A 15,708-nucleotide genomic window follows, 5' to 3' on the forward strand; every position below is an offset into this window, starting at 1 on the left:
GCATATAGATGCGGTTAGCACAAGGCTATCAAGAGTGGTACACCTACTTAGAAAACTCACCCATATGATAAGTCCACACTATTTTTTGCTGGTGATATACCACGCTCTCTTCCATAGTGTATTGAGCTATGGTCTAATGCTATGGGGACACGCGCCTGCTTATGAGGAAATCCTCATACTCCAGAAGAGGGCAATTCGTGTGATTACTTTTAGTAAGAGACTGGATCACTGTAAGCCGCTCTTCATGAAAACAAAGGTCCTAACAGTCTATAACCAATACATCCTTCTGTGTTCCGTCCATGTTAAAGACAACCTATTAAATTTCCCTACAAGAAGTACCATACATGCACATCAAACCAGGGGCCCTATTTTTGAAATGGTTGACTGTTGAGTCTATCGTCAACACTCAACTCAACCAACAACTGGATTTGGTATTTTTGAAACCCAACAGTTGGGAAGCGAGTTGGGAATCACTAGTTGAGAGACTCGTGGTGGAAATGTGGAGCATACGACCGTCAAAAATTCAGATGACGTCATTTTGAACCAATCACAGTGCAGTAGGCAACTCTACACTGTTCCGTTTCCTCTAACCGCTCAAAACGATTTTGAAGTTTAGTTTCGGCATTGCTAGCATCAATCGTCGACACAATCACTACTATGTCGTATCAACAACCGCAAAGTGGGAAAATGTCCGAGAGACAGAGGGATTTCCTCATAGCATTTTTAGAACAAAATCCGAAGTTGGCGACGAACCAACTAGATGCATATTACACAAGGGAGGTCTCCAACAAAAAGTGGGAAGAGGCCACCATTAAGCTAAATAGCCTTGGAGGAGCATTCAAAACAGTCAAACAGTGGAAAAGGGTAAGTAACCTAATAATTTAAGGAGAAGATATAACCATAGATAAATCATATAATTATTTTACTACTAAGTTATTAATGTTGAACCTTTTGGTATAAGAAAACACTAAGTTATAACTTAGGCCTACTTAACTTAGGGTATGGCAACTAAAAATAGGTTCTTAAAGGCCCAAAATCTATTCAGCCTAAATCCTCTGTTTGACTGGTATAACAGTGCCATTATGTTAATTATTAAGAAGGGCTAAGAATAGGCCAAGTTTTTAAAATAGGCTATGAAAGGCCTAAGCTACGCTAAGTTATTCAAAGCTTATCTAAGTTATAGGTTATTTAACAGTCATTAATTTTAATTGTATGCCTAGTTTTAATAATAAGGCTATGGCAAGCTCAAGCCATTCATAACTTCTAAAGGTTGTTTTAACAGTGCCATTTTAAGTTATTTATTATTTAGGCCATAACAAGTAAAATCTACCAGAAACCTTGCGTTCTCAGTTTAAGTTATTACGTTATAGGCCTATTTGTTTGTGAGGGGAATATGAGTTAGGCCTAGGTTATGGACTTTGGTGTTTCCTAACAGAAACTTATTTTTAAGAGGTAGGCCCCTATGCCTACATAACTTTCATATCAGAGTTATTAACCCTCTAGGGCTGCCCTGCACCCATTTACGCCAAATTGCTCGGCGCCCTGGCAATCCTGCAGAGTTGTTTTTTACTATTCGCAGGGCCTAAACAACTGGGTACTTTCCCAACTACTGTTGAATCTAGTCATTTTTAACTTAAACTTACTTGTTTCATTAAAAAAAAGGAGGAAATTTAGAATAACATAAAACCATGCCATTCGCCTATTGGGACCTGATGATTGGAGTGTCCAATAGAAATCAATCACGACTCAACTTAACATCTTTTATATCTTGTGAATAGTACGCGTAAATATATGTTTTTAATGTTATAAGATATGTTTAGTTCTTTAATTTACTTTCCAAAAATGTAATAACACGTACAATGCCGAACAAGAAGTTATTTTGTTTGTAATTTATAAATGTGTTATTTAACTTACTGAGTGAATATTCGATAATTTACTTTTTTTAGCAAATTTCCCATAACTTATGGAGGATAACCTATCACCGCAGGTCTCATGAAGACCTAGATCCGGGACCAATTTACTTTCTCATTTTGAGGTCCCCAGGGGCCAAAAACACTCTTTGTTCAAATTCAAATACAGTAACTTAACTTATGTGTCCGTTAAAGCAAAAATGATTCGATTTTGATAAAATTTGGTATAAATGCGTTAACTTATTTTTATTCAAACGAGTTTGCAAACCACCATAATCGGATCATGGGAACAAAGTTTATGGGGGTTTTAAGGAGTAAAAAAATTCATTTTCACCCTTAAAACCAAAAATTTTATAATTTCTCTCCATATCATTTTTGCAGAGTTTAAAAAATAAATAATTTTTTAAATTGCATTGTAGTAGCCCAACTATTCCTCAGAGATAGGTCACTTAAAAACCAAATTTAAAATTTCCATGTTATTCTTATGGAAAATAAATAAACTGTTGTGATTATTTTGTTTAATTTAGCCTATACCAGCTATCAACAATGCAATAAAAAACCACATCTCAATATCTTCCCTGTAGAAGCAGACCTAAGTACAGTACTAAATAAAACTAATGTTTTAAGTTCTTGATTGGATTGGAAATCAATCTGACAATTTTGAGAAAATATTTTAGTAAAAATCCAGCCAGGTAAATGGAAATTGTTTGCAGGTTAGCTGTGATAATGGTGTTTAATTTTAGGGCAGTAACTGGACTAAAAGTAAAATAAATTATCTGCTATGAATTCTTGTGTTTCCAATGGAATTTTCTCAAAATGTGACATTCTCTTAGAAAATCTTTTAGTACCTACCAAGTCCATCTAGTTTTAGGTTTGTAATTTTTAATGTTCACAACAAAACCCACTGTTGACAGAGAGAAAGTTACTCATTTAGACTTTGAATATAACTTACCTGATCAGTATTCATTATGAGTTTTTCTTTCAATACTATTAATAATGATGAAAATCTAATTAGCAAGATCAATACCCGCCAATTTCTTAAAAGCTGTACTTAAACTATTTTGGATATGTCTTGTTTGATGCCTGTTAATTATTTACAGACATGGACTGATCTAAAAGTAGCCAGCAAGAAAAAGGCAGCCAACATGAGAAAGAATAGTTTGAAAACTGGTGGAGGGCCAGTTTCATCATCCTCCGAAGACGATGAAGATCAAACAGCTATGCCTGTGACTAGCAAAGAGCCTGCAGCCTCGATGCCAGCGACCGAGAGGGTGCTTTCACTTCTTGGTAAAACTGCTGTGGAAGGAATCAGAGGGATAATGGAAATAGGGGTAAGGAATATAAATAAATATTGTTAACTCTTTTTGTCTCTAAAGAATTGCTCTTAGGAGAGCAAAAATAAAACTTACCAAATAAAGTCCTATGATCAAAGGTTTGTTCATTTTACATTTTTCTTGAGTATTTAAAAAAGACATAAAACATAACACCCTACCTATTTAATTTATTTATTACAATATCGACAACACATGCCCGAGAATTAGTTTTTTATTTTATATGAAATAGGGTAATACAAATAAAAGTTTAAAAAATTTTAAAATTCTTTTAAAACTGTTATTTTTATAAAGGAATTCATTAAAGTTGTGAAAAGTATTTTCAAGCCAATGATTTCTTAGCTGTAACTTATTCTATTCTAAGGAAGGTGATTTTTTTATTAAGGAATTATTTTATAAATTTAAAATTGTTTAATAGTTTATTTAGAGCTGAAACAAATAAAAGATAATAAATCTGAGCTAGTTGCATAGCTGGTATAAATGAAAATTAGAGGACCTTTGCACAATTTTATATTATTTTCATAAGTGTTTTTTCTCCTGTTTTCAGTTGTAGACTATTTTTTTATCTGATTAAAAATGTGTCTAATGGTGGAGCTGTTTTGTTGCAATTCACTTTAAAACAGTTGAAAAGAAAGTGGGTCAACATTTGACAGGGTCCTACAGAAATAAATCATAGGGTAGGAGTTGAGAAGACTTAATTGTTTAAATTACCCCTATGCCATGTGCTAAATCATAAGCTTTCAAACGAAATCTCAGTCGTAAAAATTAGTCCAGTTAGCTTGAATGAAAAAGAAACGTTACAGAAAAATCTTCTTAAAATAAATAATATAAATTCGTAATGTAAAATATTGTATAACTGATATACTTTAACTGTATTAAAACAAATGACAATTAACAAACAATTTATTAATACAATACAAACATTAGGAAAACTACATGCAAACTTGAAGAATTAGCTGATAAAATTTAAAGTATTTAATATTTATCAGTAACAATAGCACTCAATTACATGAAAATATGAAACAATATACAGATTACAAACAGGTTACATGTGACAAAAAATAAATAAAATAGCCCATCAGTCTATTTCTTAAGTTAATTTTTTATCTTGATAATTAACTCGTCTAATAGATTTGATTCTTGATCATTTTCTGTTGAATTGGATGAAATCTATTCAAAATTTTTTTGGTTGTTGTTTGTATTTACTTGAGAATCTCTTTGCACAAAAATTTGCAAAATTTTGATGGAAAAATGTCTTTTCAGATAGATGCACCACAGTATGCAGAGAGTGACTATGAAGATGACCCCCTCCCTCCCCCGCCAAAAAGACCTAATCTTAGGGATGGAGGTAAATCTTTTATAACTCAATGTCCCACCTCTTCAGTTAATACCAGCCCATAGCGCTAGTGTGGACATTTTAATGATGTATCTCATTAAGTTCTCTGAGCTGTATTTTGTTTTTCAAGTATCTTACAAAAAATTACTTTAGCTCTTTTACTTTTAAGTTATTTTCAGTAGTAAAAGTCGGCTAAAGTAAAATCAAAATGGTAAAATTTAAGTGGGATACCATGATATAAGTTCATAATTTTATTCATTGCACACCTTGGGTAATAAAAAATCTTATAAATGTGTGTTGTGTTGTTACAATAAATAGCAATTGCAATTGTTGTCTGATTTAAAATTTGGTGTGCCCTCTTTATGTTTTCAGATCATTCGCTATAAAAATCATACGTGAACAGGACCAGTCAAGTCATACCACACAAAAATACATCCATACATAGGTACAATCAGGTTCAAAACCTTTTTGTAGTCGGATGATTTTAATTTTTTCTCATACCCAAATCTCTTGCTATTTTTGCTGATGAAAGTTTATATTTTTTTAAACATTATGTTTTGTTGTTCATAGAACACAAAGAAGTAGTTTCAAAGTTACACTTAAGTATTTTTTATTTCATTTTTCAGATTCTCATCTAAACTCAAAGAGGAAGGTTGTGGGAGAGTGGGTGGAAAATTCTAAGAAAAAGGCGGAAGCAATGCAGAGCATTGCTTCTGCCCTTAATCACATACCAAGCGTTGCTTCTGCCCTCAACAATATCGCCAATCAAATTGGGAGATTGGCAGACTGCTTCGACACATACAACAAAGCTACAATTTAATTAGGAATACTTAGGAATAATTAGGAATTAGGATAATATCTTAACAAGTAGCGTGTTATCTTGGTCAAGTCTCGAAATTTCGGGAAATTTTAAATCTCGTTACACGAGACGAGATTTCTTTTTGGCCGAGATTTTTATCGAGACGAGAATAAAAAAAAAAAAAAAAAAAATTAAAAACGCCTGCAGAAAGTCAATGCAATACCCGCAATACAGGAGCGTGTTGTAGTTGCGTTTCCTTTGCGAAGGCGTTCTTATTTAATTAATTCTTTAAATGTAAATATTACTTTAATTATTTTAATAATATTACTTTAATAACATTTGAGAAGTTTTGTTAAGTGTAAGCAGTGTGAGGAATGTTTTATTACTATAAAAAGTCAAAACAAGTAACTATTTTATAAAAACTAATATTGATTTTATTTTATGATTTATTTCATTTTAGAATAAGTTGAACTCTATCCTAACTGATATCAGTTTCCTAATCGTAGGCATTTTTAATAAGTTAAGCGTGATTGATAAAAAAAATGTTATGCTGATGTTTTTTAATAAAAGATTGTAAATATTCTTGCCTATTATCATTATTTTTGTATTTAAACAGTCATCTAACAATGTTACAAAATCAGGTAAAAATTTTGAACGTGCATTTCCCGTTGTGTATGAGAAGGGAAATCCCGTCTCGATCTCGTCTCGAACTAAAAATCCAATCTCGTCCATCCCTAAATTTAATGCAATTGAATTTTCTGGACACTATCACTGTTTGTTTTAAAATGTTTGTATTTTTTTAAAGTTAGCATTAAGTACTTTTTTGTTGAGTTTGTTGTTTCTTTATTTATGAATGTTATTAGATTTTACGTTAAATTAAGTGTAAATAAAATGTATGGGTGAAAGAATGTGAAAAACTGATTTATACTTCCTATGAAATTTTCATCTATGTGAATTTACTATGATTGATGGTTATTTAAACGTCATACTCGATGAAGGATTTTGAAGTGATTGATGTTTATCAGGTTAAAATTGCAATTTGTACAAAACATTTCTAAATGTGTTTTACTCAGTCTGTTTGTTAATTTAAATTTTATGAAAATTCATAAGTTACATTTTTCATCGCCCGTGAAATACAATTAATATTACAATACATTTTAGAGAAATTTAATTTTCATAAACTTTTATATTTAAAAATTTCTTTCACCTCTCACAAATTCTTACACAAAACAATCTCAAATTGAAAAAAATATGATGTTTTACAATAACTAAAGAAAAAAAATTGAAAGAAAAGCATACAATTTAAGTATAGAATAATAACAAAGAAAGAAATGGAAGAGACATTTAGTTGAAATAATTTCTGACAATTCTGTCCCTTACAATCAACGCCCTTCTGTAATTGGCATTGTTGCCTTGGGCAACCACTGGTACGTCTTCATCATTAACTAGGCGTTCATCTACATTTAAGAGTAGCGGAACATTGTCCCTGAGGCACAAATTGTGCAAAGCTGCACAGCAATTGATGATCTTGGCGGCCGTTGGTGGATAGTAGTGGAGCGTCCTATCCCTCAGCAGGCAGCGAAATCTATTCTTCAGAAGGCCAATGGAACACTCCACAATGGCCCTCGCTTGCCGGTGCCTCTGATTGAACCGGAACTCTGGTGTACCTTCTTCTGTATGTTCAAACGGTTTTATCAGAGAGGGCTCCAACCCATATCCGCTGTCTCCTGAAACCAAAGAAGGAGAAGGATAGGGTGAGAGAGGGAAGGAAAAGAGTGAGGAAGACAGGTGATGCTTCTATTCTGATGCTAGGAATAGATTGTTAGGGTGGACTTAATATCAGGGGTAGATTAAATAGTTATTGGTTGTGGGAACGTACAGCTCAAAATTTTAATTTCTAACATTTCGTTGACTTTCCTGAAACATATTAAATAACATACATAATAAAAAAATTCTGTAACAATTACACAATAGTTATGGCAGGATGATCCGCTATCAGGCAGATAAACAATTTACCTCTTGCCTTCTTGTCCAGTGAATATTGATCTCGGAGTACTGCAAGGTTCATGCTGACTTAAACTAGTCTGTAGATTTATAAATAAAATCAATTTCCATAGCACTTATCTAACAACAATATAAACAATACATTTAATAATACACTATTACGCCCTGCGGTACCGGCAACGATGGCGCGGGGTGGGAAATGTCCTCCTTCCCCAATGTCAATAACCTTGCTTTGATGTAAACTCAGCCATTGCCGGGGAACGTTATAATCATTGCTAGCCTGTAGCTTAGAATGGAAGCTTTATTCTGGTGTAGGTTGGTACTAAAATTTGCTGTAAAATCCCTTCTGACAATTCTTTGATTTAAAAATCCATTTTTAATCCCTAAGCTGTGATAGTATTTAATAAAAATAGGTATTTATTTACCTTCGTCTACAGCTCCAACTGTTGTAACTTGAGTTACGGACGTTTCGGCATTATAATGCCAGCGTTAGACGTGGAACATTCAGCTTAAGTAGCGTCGTCATAGTCAAAACACGAACAACATTTTACAATTAACGAAAATACAACGAATAACAGACATCCAGTTAAGATCGCGGCAATGTAAACCAGTAACAAGTGTGCGACAGGCCTGTTATTCGTTGTATAATCGTTAGTTGTGAAATGTTCGTGTTATGTGTTTTGACTAAGACGACTACTTAAGTTGAATGTTCCACGTCTGACGATGGAATTATAATGCCGAAACGTCCATAACTCAAGTTACAACAGTTTGAGCTGTAGACGAAGGTAAAAACCTATTTTTAAATGCTTTTGTTCCGGTTCCGTCAATTTTCTCTCTTTGAGCCACATTACAAAGACACTGGCTATGGATCTAGGCAGTGCTGCTACCTTTGGATGTTTCAGTAAACTATGTCCACTCTCGGAGTAACGCAGCACAATCACCGTTGCTCTTTTTTTATTCGTCAGAATGAAATATTTGAATGCCAATTGTGTTCACCGATTCAGTTGTGCGCCAAGGCTCGCGCGGGCCTCGCCGCCATTGAAGCGAGCCTGTTTGAAGCTATGCCGCACTGAACGTGTTAATGTAGGGCTAAAGTAAGAAAAATATTTGATTTGTATACCTATGAGCCAAGTACTTTGATCTCTATGGTAAAGATTTTGGAGGTGGCCTCTTAAGCCACTATTCCTCCAGATGAAGGAGTCGTGCGTGCTCCCAGGAAATCTCGGCCATATGGAGAGGATCCTCCTTTCTGCGTCTGAAACCTTAATTGACAGTAAATAAGAGTCAGTAAAATTATATTGTTTTTTTTTCAAATTTTGTAATGTAAATTTCAATACCCTCACCCCCTAAGGTTGTACACAAATTTGTTACGCTGTTTTCTGCCTCAGTATGGTACAGCCCTAATTTTCAATAACTAAATTTGGGTAATATTTTAATTAAATCTGTGGTTTAGGCTGCTGTACAGTATATTTATAACATTTACAGTTACATTCTGGGTAACCTTTTTGTTCTATTTAATTTTGCGTTGCCGTAAGGTATTTGATAACTTAGTTTGTTTAATTGATAATAATTGTAAATGTGCTATTATTGAGATTTTTTAGAATTAGAATGTAATAAAATTTAAGAAATTTTAAATATAAACTTATTTAGGCCTATTCAAGTTCCTAACTAAACAAAAGTGAAACACAATTACTTTGTTGTATCAACTGTCTGAATAGTGAATAGAGCCGTAGTAGAGTGCTGGCTCTTTTAAAACCCGATGGTTCCTAGTACAACATAATCATGAGATTTGCAAGATGAAGGAAACTGGACCAAGCTATAATTGGTATTTGGGATAATAGGCTTATTTTATGTATTGAATGGTCTATTACATTAACAGTGCGGAATTTTCCTAAAGTTCACTACCCTCACCTTTCACCCACTTAAACCAACAAAGAGAGGGTATCTTTAAAAAGAGTGCATTTACAAAAAGTACATCAGGTATTAAAATAGTGAAGAAATTAGGTCTAGTTTTACAGAATTCCCTTAACCACAGTTAGTTAAATGATAAAGCCTAACACAACAAGTGAAGATAAAATATATTTAATATTCCACTGTGTATTATTAACGTGAACAATTTTAAACTGAGAATCAAGTTAAAAATAAATGTGTACATATATAAAAATTTGAGCGAATGGTGTTTTTAGCCTCTGGGAACATCAACATGAAAAAGTAAATCGGTCCCGGGCCTAAGTCTTACCGGGCCATATACGGTAATAGCTACTTCCCTATAGGAAAATTCATTAAAATGTTTTACTTACAATCTGGGTATTTATCGAGTGGTAATTTTTCCTGTTAACAAATATATGTTCAGGATAGTTGGCGTCCTGTTTTGGGGGAGAAACAATGGCAACATGAGTGCAATCTATCGCTCCAACGGTGCCTGGAAACCCAAATTTTTCCCAGAATCTGAAAACAGTTAAGATAGTGACATTAAATTACATAAATTTTCCAATTAATCATATTGATTTCAATAAACTGATAATACTAGTGCAAACGTTGCTCGAATTCGAGCAATTGCAAATTATTACAAGTGTTATTTCAAAAACGATTAACAGTCATAATAATTTTTGATTACTTAAAAGAGTCAACTCAAAGATAATGTAGCCTAATCAATCACTCCACTCCAGTTATCTTAACTGAAAATGAAAGCCCTTGTGTGTATCATGTGTACTATGAACAGCTGTAATTAATACACATTATTCGTCTGTTTAAGTAAACATAATCTTTTCTTCATAAGAAATACATTGGGATTTTGATGGCCTGTGGGGCAAAGAGCGAAGACCTTTATCGCAAGGGGGTGTCTACACAAAAAATACTTCATTTTGACACATCATTTGTGAAAATCCGTCCATTATTAACGGAGGAGTAGGTAGTGTTTCTTAGAAATCGCCTTCACGTATTATATATAAGGATTTTGTGAGATAATTATTAGTGAGACTGTATAAAACTGTCAGTTTTCTAAGATTAGATTTATACCCTATTCTATACCGGTACTTAAGAATATAAGATTGTTGATCACAAAAGTTTGCTATAGGCTACTCATTTACTTGTACACAATGTGACATTTTAACCCCGAAGTGTTTTATATTCAGGTATTACTTACCAGTTACTTTAATTTGTTTACCCACATTACCACTTTAAAAAAATATATTGCAGCTTTCCTACACTATTTTGGACATAACTAGGTCATACATCAAGTCATATACCACAACAAATAGATTTCCATATTTTGGTTTGTTGTAAATACAACATTAATATTGCAATAGGCCTACAAAATCATTAATTTTTTATTTTTTGGGGGTTTTTGAAACTTTCTGCGTAAAATGAATTAGTTAATATTTTTTAATCAGCGCATTATTTCCTTCATTATGAAAAAGAAATTAAATTGGTAGGCTACTTCTATATTATACGGAGGCCACTTATTTTACAGTCCACTGCGGCGGTTAGGTTGGGTTGGGTTATCAAAAACTTCTTATGAATCTTCTGGTATCGTTCAATTCTTAAAACAAAGAAAGTCCTATAAACATATTTATGATAACCCATACTAACCTAACTGTCGCAGCGGGCTATAAAATAAGTGGCCTCCGTATAATACAAAAGTACCATTACATTTTAATGAGGGGTCATGGAAAGTAGGCTATTACTAATTGATTAAAATACACCCACCCTTCAAGTATAAATTGGAAAAATTAATAAAACCATTACAAACCCTAGCTTGACAGCTTCAACATCTTGAGCATTAGTGGGGAATTTTATGTAATTTCCCAAGATAGGCTCAATGGCATCACAAACCGAGTGGAGACATTTGCTTACACTTGATTGAGACAGGCCAAGGTACCTGTTGGCGCCAACACTCTCCTGGTAGCTCCCAGATGCCATGAACTGTAGTGCCGTTAAGACCTGAGGAAGCATATGGGTTTATTGGTAGTAACACAATAGGACTACAGTATATCCGGTAGGTAATATTGCATCTAGATCAAGAAATGATTTATTCTTCTTGTGCTGCATTTTAGTTGTACTACACTCATTTGAATGAAAAATATTGATATCCTATAGATTATTTGATATATTCGTTCAAATGAGTGTAGGACAGATAATAAAGTGCAGCCTCTTCTTGATATTTAGGGTACTTTTGGTAAGAAGGCCACCCTAAGACAGCATGCTGTGACGGGTATGTTAGGTTTGGTGGTTATCATAAACAGAAAGTATGACTCATCTGGTATCGTTCGATTCATAACAAAACGAGGAGTTTACATAAATATTTATGATAGCCTAATCCAACCTAACATAACCGCTGCAGCGCACTGTTTAAAGGTGGCCGCCGTATAATACCAAAGTGCCTTATTTTGATTCAATCGTAATACCTTTTATCTTATTGGATTTTGTTTAATTTAATAATAGGCATAAGTTACTAATAAACAAACTTAAGTTAAAGTTGTTCTGTTTAATTCTAGTTTCTTATAGTTAAGACTTCAACCATACAAGCTTGGGCTATAGCTAACAAATTAAGTTGTTTATAAATGTTAAAGATGAAAACTTTTATTCTTTGTTACTTGGTAGGCCTATGAGTTTCAAAACTGATCATCTAGGTTATGTTAAGTTTGCTCCTTTTCTCCTCTGTTCTTAACCTACAATGACAATTTAGACATCGTAATTGTTTTTGATGTGATGGTTAGAATCTAAGTTAATAGTTCCGTATAAACAAAACACATTAGCTAGGAGGATCAGTTATGAAGCTCATACCACAACCTAAAATGTATAAGTTAACACATAGCCTGCCAGTGGATAATGAATTCAACGCCACACAATAGGCCTAGGGCCTATTTAGGTGCACAACCATATTGTATTACCAGTAAGGGGACTTTACTGGACACTGGTGCCAGTTTCTGCGTTTGTGAATCTCCAATCTAACTTAACTAAAGGACTAAATAATGTTCATGATTGGAAAGCATGTTAAGCGGGGTTTTCTTAGGCGCGGAAGTGGAGAGCGGAGAGACGAATCCGAAGAGCGGACTCCACTTGTCTTTAGGTAATTTAATGTTACTGTTTTCGGCTGCACTTTACTTTAGGTCCTACACTAGGCCTAATTTGAATGAAAATATCAATTATTTGAGTGTTTCATTCGATATATTGTTTGGTTAGTTAGGTAAGGTTACCTATATATATTTCGATATTTTCATTCGAATGAATGTAGGACCTAAAGTTAAGTGCAGCCCTGTTTTCCTAGAAGCGGAGCAGAACACCATGTTAATCTCTTTTCCGCTCTCCGGGTTCCTTTCTCCGCGCCTAGGAAAACCCAGCTTTACAAACCTACGAGTTCACAATGACCATTTACTTTCAATTTTACATTTCGATGACAACTGGAAAATATTTCGGGTGTGACCGAACACCACAACCTAGGCCCTAAGGAGATAAAAAATGGGAAAGCCCAACATGAACATCAGGCTGATTAAAGAACTCATAAGTGTTAAGTTTAATAATAGTCTAACTGAATTCACTTACCCTTATATCAGTTGGTATAGCACTTGCCCGACGAGCAGCGGGCAAGTGAGGTTCGAGGGTTGTTATCAGTTCCCGGGCTAGAGGTTTTGATAGTCGAAATATTTTGACAAATTTACGGTCTTGAACTTCCCATGGCGAAATTCTGTTGTTAAAAACAACTGGCACTCTATTTTCAATTTCAACATCGCCAATGTCCCCTCCTAATACGTAGTTCAATCCAATGTGAGGAAAGAAATCCATAGCACTAGGGCCTAGTCGTTGTTTTGTAGACAACTAATAATAAGCTTAAGTTACCTAAACAAATGTAAATATAATGTAAAAATATAAATATAGCCTAGTTTATTGAAGGAAATTTATAAATAAAATGATTCTACAGAAAAACAAGCAAATTAAAGTATAGGGCGCTATGTCAACAAATACGTAACCTCTAATCACAATTGGTAAACAAATACATTTTCAACATGGCGTCGACTCAAATCAGAGCAATTTTTGCCGAAAGAGGAAGAAGAAAGTGCAGTCAACCGGCCACTCAACAGCTCGGTAGGTGTTGAGTAGTTTTGGTTGTATAAGTCCACCGTCAATCGTTTCAAAAATACGAAACGATTGGAAATAGAATGACTCGACACTCAACTCAACAGTCAACCATTTCAAAAATAGGGCCCCAGGCGTAACAATGAAATAGACATCCCTTTCTGCAGACTCTCAAAAACAAAAAATCTATACCCGACCATGGCACTCAGGATCTACAATAGTCTACCCTAAACACTGGAAGAACCTGGAAGCTCCTAAATTTAGCACTGCCCTGAAGACATGGCTAAAAGATAGGCCATATTATAGCCTGAAAGATTTTTTTTGAAAGTATGGGTGTATCCACCGCCATGACATAAAAAAGAGAAAACTTTTGTTTTTAGTAATATGTAAATAGTATTGACACAACCTATCCGGCATCGCTGGTCTTCGTGACGAAGGAGGTAATTAAGGTAATCACGCAGGTGAATGTTGTGCAACGAGCAGAAACGTGAAAACGTGCAGATTTCACAAACGTGAAAATATACGTTTAATTCCACCTAATCTATTAACTGATGTGCAACTCAAAGATTTGCAGGGGGATAAAATTCTGCTACCCCTGTGTGTCTATCATATGAATAACAAATAATTTCAAAAATATGCAAACTGAATAAAAGCTACAAATTATACATGAGTTTGGAGTAAAATCATATATTTTGGATTCCCCCAAAAGAGTATTATTTTAAAATTAAAGGTTTAGGCTATAACTTTGACAATTGATAGAATTGACACTCCATGACTATGGGTGGTGTACTAGGGTGGCCACTCTGCTTAAAAAATCCTATATTTTTATATAAATATAGATGACCTGTTTTTACTGAGCGTTCCCACACTGGTTAATTTACAACCAAACCACTAATCCCAATATTCCTAATCTTCTCACATTTTTTTTTATATCAAAATGGACGTAGTTGAATTTAGTGTGCTTTGTAAATTATTACTGATATCGATATCTGTCCATTGCACCAACCAAACAACCAAGTTAAACTGACAAGATAACATTAGTAAGGCCCAGCGCACACATGTGACTGTTTTACAACTGTTGCAAACAAGTTGCACCTGAAACCAGTTTGCAACTGAAACAAAACTTCTGTCCGCACACGGTGTGACTGTTTTACAACTACAGTTGCGTCTATTGTGGAATCAGTGGTGTGTCAATTTAGTGTTGTTACGTTGTTTTAAGGCCTTAAGTGCGCTTACTATGTCAGTCTCAGACGAAGAAGGCGTTATTAGCTATTATCAATACCAAAGACAGCGAAGGGTACTGAGAGAGCATTGGGTTCACCCTTTTTTGAGCAAGAATGTTAGTACTAGGCTGTTTGTGGCAGCTAGAGCTAGTCGGATAGGAAATTATAAACACTAATGACACAATACGGCCATCAAAATACCACCAAACACCACAAACCACCCCGTGGTCTCGTGCAACTGAAGTCTGCAAGCAACTGCAACGTGGTGTATGTAACTGGTTTCAAATGTTTTTTGAAATCACATACAACCAGTTGCGTCATGCGCTGCCCCACTGCAATACATTGCCGAGTTCACAAAACAGTTGCACTCGCAACTAGTTTGCAACAAAAGCTGTAAAACAGTCACACCGTGTGCGCTGGGCCTTAGTTGGTAGCTTTAGTATCTTTAAAGATCTCAACAACTAAGGTAGAAAATAGAATTAGGCTTTAGCGGACTCTCTGAGAAGCGCATTGAACTATTTTCTTTTAGTAAAACCAAAGACAAAAATAATTAAATATAGACCTTCAGCCGTCCAGTGGTTACCATAGGTTCTGGTGCACAATGCTGGGAGTGCCTAGTTACGTAGCGCCATTAACTATTGGATACTGAAGGTAGCGCAGGTTGAATTACATGGCGCTCCCAGTGGTGTGCGCCAGAATCGATGGTAACCGCAGCACAGCTGACGGTCTATATTTAATTCTTTTTGTCTTTTAGTAAAACCTTTGCAAAACTAAAACATTGGCTACAGGACAGCTGATCCACATACATGAGACATCTACAATACATTGGATAAATACAAGGCCACAGTGAGACAAAAGTGGCAACACCACTATTCTGTCAAACGGAAACAGCTGTTGCACTAACTTATAATGTAAAGTATAGGCAATTTTACAATACACTTTTGTTTCTTTGTCACTTTTGTTATACCATTGCAACAGACATAATGTTGCCACGCCACGGCTTTGAACGTAAGAGGAGGCTATTGTGTAC

The 15,708-nt window shown here is 34.6% G+C and overlaps 2 protein-coding genes across 2 annotated transcripts; one reads left to right on the forward strand and one right to left on the reverse strand.

Annotated features, from left to right (window-relative positions):
- The first annotated feature begins 550 nt into the window (after positions 1-550).
- On the forward strand, positions 551-6,142 carry LOC129001633 (uncharacterized). The gene is made up of 4 exons (XM_054428999.1): positions 551-864; positions 3,011-3,241; positions 4,505-4,589; positions 5,204-6,142. The coding sequence occupies exons 1-4, from the start codon at positions 658-660 to the stop codon at positions 5,395-5,397; spliced, it is 717 nt and encodes a 238-aa protein (XP_054284974.1). The 5' UTR covers positions 551-657; the 3' UTR covers positions 5,398-6,142.
- A 578-nt stretch (positions 6,143-6,720) lies between these two features.
- LOC129000234 (putative nuclease HARBI1) lies at positions 6,721-13,252 on the reverse strand. The gene is made up of 5 exons (XM_054427189.1): positions 12,925-13,252; positions 11,132-11,322; positions 9,681-9,828; positions 8,501-8,642; positions 6,721-7,103 (listed from the first exon to the last, which is right to left on the reverse strand). The coding sequence occupies exons 1-5, from the start codon at positions 13,162-13,164 to the stop codon at positions 6,721-6,723; spliced, it is 1,104 nt and encodes a 367-aa protein (XP_054283164.1). The 5' UTR covers positions 13,165-13,252.
- Between the last annotated feature and the right edge of the window lie 2,456 nt (positions 13,253-15,708).

This window comes from Macrosteles quadrilineatus, unplaced genomic scaffold (assembly GCF_028750875.1).
Source record: "Macrosteles quadrilineatus isolate MER2022 unplaced genomic scaffold, UCM_ALF_1.0 Scaffold_8__2_contigs__length_117827958, whole genome shotgun sequence".
NCBI classification, from domain to species: Eukaryota; Metazoa; Arthropoda; class Insecta; order Hemiptera; family Cicadellidae; genus Macrosteles; species Macrosteles quadrilineatus.

Bases quoted from the DNA above. Each gene is read 5' to 3' on its own strand.
- LOC129001633 (XM_054428999.1), top strand. From the start codon at position 658: ATGTCGTATCAACAACCGCAAAGTGGGAAAATGTCCGAGAGACAGAGG. The intron at 3,242-4,504 runs GTAAGGAATATA...ATGTCTTTTCAG, and splicing joins GAGGGATAATGGAAATAGGG to ATAGATGCACCACAGTATGC. The intron at 4,590-5,203 runs GTAAATCTTTTA...TTCATTTTTCAG, and splicing joins ACCTAATCTTAGGGATGGAG to ATTCTCATCTAAACTCAAAG.
- LOC129000234 (XM_054427189.1), bottom strand. From the start codon at position 13,164: ATGGATTTCTTTCCTCACATTGGATTGAACTACGTATTAGGAGGGGAC. The intron at 11,323-12,924 runs GTAAGTGAATTC...ATGCTTCCTCAG, and splicing joins CTATACCAACTGATATAAGG to GTCTTAACGGCACTACAGTT. The intron at 9,829-11,131 runs GTTTGTAATGGT...AACTGTTTTCAG, and splicing joins GTTGAAGCTGTCAAGCTAGG to ATTCTGGGAAAAATTTGGGT.